The sequence below is a fragment of the Brassica rapa genome, chromosome A09, assembly GCF_000309985.2.
Source record: "Brassica rapa cultivar Chiifu-401-42 chromosome A09, CAAS_Brap_v3.01, whole genome shotgun sequence".
In the NCBI taxonomy this organism is placed as follows: domain Eukaryota; kingdom Viridiplantae; phylum Streptophyta; class Magnoliopsida; order Brassicales; family Brassicaceae; genus Brassica; species Brassica rapa.
Window position 1 is genome coordinate 40,537,882 of NC_024803.2, and position 7,052 is coordinate 40,544,933.

The 7,052-nt window shown below is 27.4% G+C and overlaps 1 protein-coding gene across 2 annotated transcripts; it reads right to left on the reverse strand.

Moving 5' to 3' along the window:
• Window positions 1-638: 638 nt before the first annotated feature.
• On the reverse strand, window positions 639-1,812 carry LOC103842652 (pathogenesis-related protein 5). Of its 2 annotated transcripts, none has more exons than XM_009119304.2 (2): window positions 1,577-1,812; window positions 639-1,469 (listed from the first exon to the last, which is right to left on the reverse strand). In XM_009119304.2, exons 1-2 carry the CDS (start codon window positions 1,629-1,631, stop codon window positions 784-786), a joined length of 741 nt encoding a protein of 246 aa, XP_009117552.1. In that variant the 5' UTR covers window positions 1,632-1,812; the 3' UTR covers window positions 639-783. The 2 variants fall into 2 exon arrangements, with proteins under 2 accessions (XP_009117552.1, XP_009117553.1); XM_009119305.3 differs by having other exon boundaries at window positions 639-1,463; window positions 1,577-1,811.
• Between the last annotated feature and the right edge of the window lie 5,240 nt (window positions 1,813-7,052).

Below are 7,052 nucleotides of genomic sequence, written 5' to 3' on the forward strand. Positions count from 1 at the left end.
CGACACAGATCTGAAAAAGAACGAAAATCATGTAAATAGTTACATTTTTCATGTGTAAAGCTTGTTTCCAACCTTTTCAACCGTCCAAACTCCAAATATGAGCAAAAAGAAGCATCTTTAACGATTCACTAATGAAGAAACTCGAAAATATGAAGTTTGTGATTATGAAAATGATAGTTATGAGAGTTTTTTAGATGGAAATGTAGAGGAGATGAGAGAAAATGAAGTTTTTTGGGTTATAATGAGAAAAAAAGTGGTTGAAAATTGAATTTAGAGCTTTAGAGCTCAAAAATGGTGGTTCATGGTGGTTGGAAAAATTGATGATGATGGCATTTTTGTAAATAAGAAGAAATGGTTAGGGTGTATTTGATTTTTTGTTAATTTCGAAATTAATAAAAAAATAAATAAAAATGGCAATTTTGTGAATAATTCAAAAACATAAGGATAGTATGGAAATTTTATTGATGAATAGTATGGATAAAAAAAAAAGGGTTGGTTTTGGATTTGACTTGAAAATATGGGTTGGTTTTGAAAAACACCCAAATACTATTTAGCATTTATTGAGTTAGTGAAATCATTCATTCCCTGATTCATTGGTAATTCTATATGATCTGGCAGATCTGCTATTGTACAAACTATTTATCGTTAAAATTCATTCTGTTATTTAATTCATTGTATTTCCAGCCTGCAGAATTTATCTCATTCCACAAAACCTTTTATTAGTTTCAGCGAATCCCTAGTTCCATAATATTACAATTCGTCCATGACAATTGACAACGATAATTATCTAGGACAGAAAACGATAGAATAGTTAGCATTGGCGCAAGTAAAAGTACTCGAAGCGTCGTCGTATGCATAGCTATACGCCTTAGGGCAAGCTCCTTTAAAAATTCTCGAGTAATTCGTCGGTGGACAAGTCGCCGATGTACTGAACGCACCGGTGCAACAATACTCCGGTTTTCCAAAAGCCTCGCACGCGCTCTTACACGCCACAACATTTGCCCCATTCATAACACGGAGCTCGTTCGGACAGCGCCCGTTCAGGTCCGCAACGCATCCAATGTTTTGGCAATCGCCTGAGCCGCCTCGGGTTGTGACTCCCATCTGGACGTTGTAACCGTCGACGAGGCTTACGTCGTAGAAGTCCTTCGCGCCGCCGTTCCCGATGGTGAACTCGGCGAGCGTGACCGGTGGAACTCCTCCTGCGCCGGCGCATTTTAATTTGTTGCCGCAGTCGCCGGTGAGACATCTTCCGGCGCCTGAGCCGTCGAAGTTACAGCCCGTTCGGCCCCAGATTCGTCCGGACCATCCCGCAGGCGCGGTTACGGCGACGGAAGCTCCGGGGTTTAAGGTAAACCCGCCATCGTTGAGTTGTGCGCCGCCGTTACCGGTGAGGATTCCCGGCCAGACTGGGAAACTGCAGCTATTCTGGATGGTGAAAACGGTACCGGAGACGACGGACACTGCACCTTTATAAGATTAAACAATCGAAAATAGTTAATCAATGTACCCTTTTATCTGCATGTAACCAAAAGAAAAATGATTCTGAAAGCAGAGCAAAATGTATATGTGTTACCTGTAGCTATGATGAAGGATAAGAAGAGAAGGTGTAAACCGGAGAAATTCGCCATTTCTAATCTCACAATTTCTCAAGTATCGATCCAATGTGTAGTGATGAATGGATGTTAATGGCACTGATCCCTCTATTTATAGTTTTTTTTCAATTATGGTACCGACGGAATTTTATAATTTATTTTAGAAAAATTTAATTAAGACTGGCACGTGAATGATACTACGATGGGTGCAATGTCTATTCGAAGGAGTCTATCACCTTTACATGCTGAATGTGAAGCGTTGATATGGGCGATGGAGTGCATGAAGACCCTACAAATCTCAGAGGTGGTGTTTGCAACAGACTGTTCTCAATTGGTGAAGATGGTGTGTACACCGACAGAATGGCCGGCGTTCACTACACACATGGAGGAGTTTCTGCGATGTAAGGAATTCTTTCTCAACTTTACTATCCAGCATATACCAAGGGCGCAAAATACTCTGGCGGACAAGCTGGCACGAGGTGCTAGAACTTCGCCATCTGCTATGGTTTATGTTGACTCAGTTCCTCCGAGGTGGCTCTCGGATCAGGAATCTTCTTAGTTTTTTAGCCTTTTATCGTAAAAAAAAAAAAAAAAGACTGGCACGTGAAAATTAATGTCTTTTCATAAATTTTAAGAGATCGTTGAACATTTTAAGATTAAGAGAATCTGGCTTGACTGAAATTGATGTTGAAACAAATCATCTTTCGTATAAGTCTTGGGTCAAATATTTCTTTTTTTAGTAAAAGAGAAATATTTTAATGGACATAAACTTTAGTCATATATTATATTAACTAAAATGACATAATAATTAATGAAAACACTAGAATTTTTTTAAGGTAATTATGAAAACAACATTATATATATTTTTCAACACAATAATTAATATTGGTCAAACAATAAATAAAATTAAGTCACACATTTTTTAATACTCCATCTATATATGAAAAATTGATGTTTAGTCTTTTCACACTTACTATCTCTTTTATTAAAACAAAACATTCTAATGGACCCAACCTTTAGTCATATGCTATATTACATAAAATGTCATACCAATTAAAAAAAAAATGTCATACTAATTAATGAAAACACTAGAATTTCATTAAGGTAATTATAAAAAAAATTATACTCCATTTTACACAAATTAAAAAGCTTAAACTAATTTTTATTTATTAATTTTGGTTTTATCATAAAGTTTCACCATGCATATTTTTAAATTTAATTTTTTTAGTTTTTGGACAAATACATTAATCTTTCAAAAACAAATACAAAAACAAAAACTTCAATCTTCAAATACGGAGGGAGTAACTTTTAACTAATATTTTCAAATTATTTATAAAATCAAATAATTGACTAAATAAATCAAATAATTTATTTAAAAATTGAAAATAGCTCATTTTGCAGGTTTATATACTAAAAGTTAATTTCATGTAATAAAATGAATTCAATTAACATATTATTTTATTTCTATTTTCATAAATACAAAATTACCTTCATTTAAACTTAAATAAGTATTCATATTAAATAAAATGTTAGAGTCAATAAATAGACATTAAATAAGCTTTATAATTAAAACTTTATCAAAAATATATATATATCACAAAATCAAATAAATGTCAGAATTTTTTATTAAATTTCATAACAGAAAGTGTTGGAATAAATTAAAAATTAGTTCTTATTTTATATTTTTCCTGTTTAATATACATACAAATAATATAAATATATACATTTCCAAATAAATTAAAATAAAATTTAATATGTTTTAATTTCATAAATTATATTTTGTTACAAAAATATTCTCACTCTTTAAAAAGCACATGTTAGAATCTAGTACGGGTTAAAACTAGTTAAATTTTCTATGTGTACATAATATAAAAATTCATTCCGAATCAAAATAGTTTTATGAAACATTATAGATAATATAACTTCTATGAAATAAGTACATATGTAACGTAAATTAGAACCAAAAATCAAACCACACAAGCATGAGATTATAGCAAAAACTCTATAAGTTTATGATGTTTTATTTCTTTTGGTAAATATCATACTCTTTTCGTTTTAATAAGATGTATGTTTTAGTTTTCACTTTCATAGAAAATTTCTTAAATTTTAATTATAAATGATTTTTTTGTGGTTAACTATTTTCTACAACTTTTAGTCAATCAAAATTTAATAAGTTTTTTGAAAGTTTACAATGTATAATTATTACCTTATAAAAATATATTTTTTGAAACAATGTATTTTTTAAAATATGAATCATTTTGAAACGAATGAAGTATAGTTTTACTTTAGTTAGTACTTTCTAATACTATAACCGCATTAAAAGAACTGATCAATTGTAGTTAACATAGAGATTACTGAAATAGGCTGATTAAAAGAACTTTTGAAAATATATCACTATTGTTAGAACAGGGATTACTCCTTCAAATTGAATGAGATTTTATCTATAGTCAACATAGAGTTAGATGTTTTAAGAAGATAATAGTCTAAAAAGAAAAGATAATAGCCTAGCAAGTAGCAATCCAAATTTTAATATGTAGTACTAAAAAAATTGTATTTTGTCTTGAGAAAAAAGTTGAAATAAATATCTCGGTATGAATTGATGGGCCAAGGTACAGACAGAATTAAATTGGACAAGTCGTGCTTTCGCGGGCATAAATATAATAAATGGACAACCCATATATGACTTTTAGCTAGGTTAGGGAGGCTCGACAAAGACATGCAATGTATACTCTTCGGTAGAGAGGTGTATACAAAGAGTCGTGCCAACGTTAGTGGCTGCCAGACACAATGATAAAGAAAGGTTAAATTCATGGAAAAATCTACCAAATACAATCATAATTTGTATTATCTAATTATCTAAAACCATCTCTAATGGTTGGCTTCATTATTTGCTTCAAAAGTTCACTTTATTCAAATATAAAGCAAAAAATGAAGCATGATCTTCTCCAATGTTTTGCTTTATTTTTTTCTTGAAAAAAGAACATTCTAAATGTATTCTATCTCTACTTTATCATTAATTATTAATAACACCTTATATTTTTTCATATTCCTTCTGTTTCAAAATAATACAAATTTTAAAATTTTCACACTATTTAATGAAACATATTAAAACTTAGTTATAAATACATAGTTTTTTTTATAATTTTATATTTCTTATATTTTTAAACTAATAAAATTCTAAAAAATACAATTAATGTTCTTAAAATGGAGGGAATATTTACTAATTTTATTCAACTATTTTGTTTTAACAATAATCCAACACAATTGTTATAGATTCAACACTATCATATAATAAAATTATTACACATAATAAAGAACAACAATAATAGATTTTGTAAAGAAGCACCAGCCATACATCTTTTCCACAAATGATCAATTAAATCGTTTAGAAGTGCAAGCCTAGTGTTGTATTTTAATGGAAAATTGCCATAAATAGCACCTTCATAGTACCATTTTTCATGTTTATACTAACCACTTTTACCCTCACTTTTAATGAAGGGTAAAAGTCAATTATACATTTAGGATTAACAAATATAGACTTAGAGTATAGAGTTGAGAGGTGGAGTAGGGTTTTTGGAATATGAAATTTAGGATTCTAATAAATATATAAATAAATACTCAAAAAATATATAAAAAATTTAAAAAAATTTTAAAAAATAGTTTCAAACATAATTTTCGCTTTTCAAAAAGAAATTTGAAAAAAAAATTAAAAACATTCGAAAAAATAATTTTAAAAAAAATTATAAAAAGTTCAAATTTGAAAAAGTATAATTCAAAAACATTAAAAAATTACTTTTTTTTCTAATTTTTTAATTTATTTATTTTATTTATTTATTTTTTATTTTTTTATTAAAAAAATGATTTAATATATATATAAATAATAAGGACATAAGAGTCTTTTGCCACTTAATAAAGAGGTATTTTTGAAAATGTCTCCTTAGTGGTGGTAAAAATAAAAAGTGGTACCATGAAAGTGGTAAACATGTTATTTCCCCTATTTTAAAATAAAAATTCTCAAAAATTCTATTTTATGAAAGTTTTCATTTTTACAGAAAAATATTGAAGATTTGGGGTTGTGATTACGAAATTAGGATAACAAGATTTTTTGTTGATAGATGAGTATTTTTTTAGATTTTTTGACCAATATGTTGTGTTTTTAAATTAAAATTCTAAAAAAATTTATTTTAGGAAAGTTTTCATTTTTATAGAAAATATTGTTGATTTGGGGTTGTGATTTTTTAATTAGGATAACAAGATTTTAAGTTGATAGATGGGTATTTTTAAGATTTTTTGATCAACAAGTTATATATTTAAAATAAAATTATCAGAAATTCTATTTTAGAAATTTTTTCATTTTTACAGAAAAAGTATTGAAGATTTGGGGATCGTGATTTTGAAATTAGGATAACAAGCATTTTTGTTGATAGATGAGTATTCTTTTAGATTTTTTTGATTGACAAGTTGTATTTTAAAAATAAAATTCTCAAATATTCTATTTTAGAAAAGTTTTCATTTTTATAGAAAAATATTGTTGATTTGGGGTTGTGATTATTAAATTAGGATAACAAGATTTTAAGTTCATATATGGGTATTTTTTAAGATTTTTGGATCAACAAGTTGTATTTTTAAAATAAAATTATCAAAACTTCTATTTTAGGAAAGTTTTCATTTTTACAGAAAAAGTATTGAAGATTTGGGGGTTGGGATTTAGAAATTAGGATAACAAAAAATTTTGTTGATAGATGAGTATTCTTTTAGATTTTTTATCGACAAGTTGTTTTAAAAAAAAAAATTCTCAAAATTTTTATTTTAGAAAAGTTTTCATTTTTATAGAAAAATATTGTAGGTTTGTGGTTTTGATTTTGAAATTATGATAACAAGCATTGTTGTTGATAGATGAGTATTCTTTTTGATTTTTTGATCAATATGTTGTATTTTTAAATTAAAATTCTCAAAAATTATGTTTTAGGAAAATTTTCATTTATATATAAAAATATTGTTGATTTGGGGTTGAGATTTTTAAATTAGGATAACAATATTTTAAGTTGATAGATGGATATTCTTTAAGATTTTTTTATCAACAAGTTGTATAATTAAAATAAAATTATCATAAATTCTATTTTAGGAAAATTTTCATTTTTATAGAAAACTATTGTTGGTTTGGGGTTGTGATTTTTAAATTAGGATAGCAAGATTTTAAGTTGATAGATGGGTATTTCTTAAGATTTTTTTATCAACAAGTTGTATTTTAAAAATAAAATTATTAAAAATTCTATTTTAGGAAACTTTTCATTTTTACAGAAAAAGTATTAAAGATTTGGGAGTTGTGATTTAGAAATTAGGATAACAAGAATTTTTGTTGATAGATGAGTATTCTTTTAGATTTTTTGATCGACAAGTTGTTTTTAAAAAAAAAAATTCTCAAAATTTTTATTTTAGAAAAGTTTTCATTTTTAT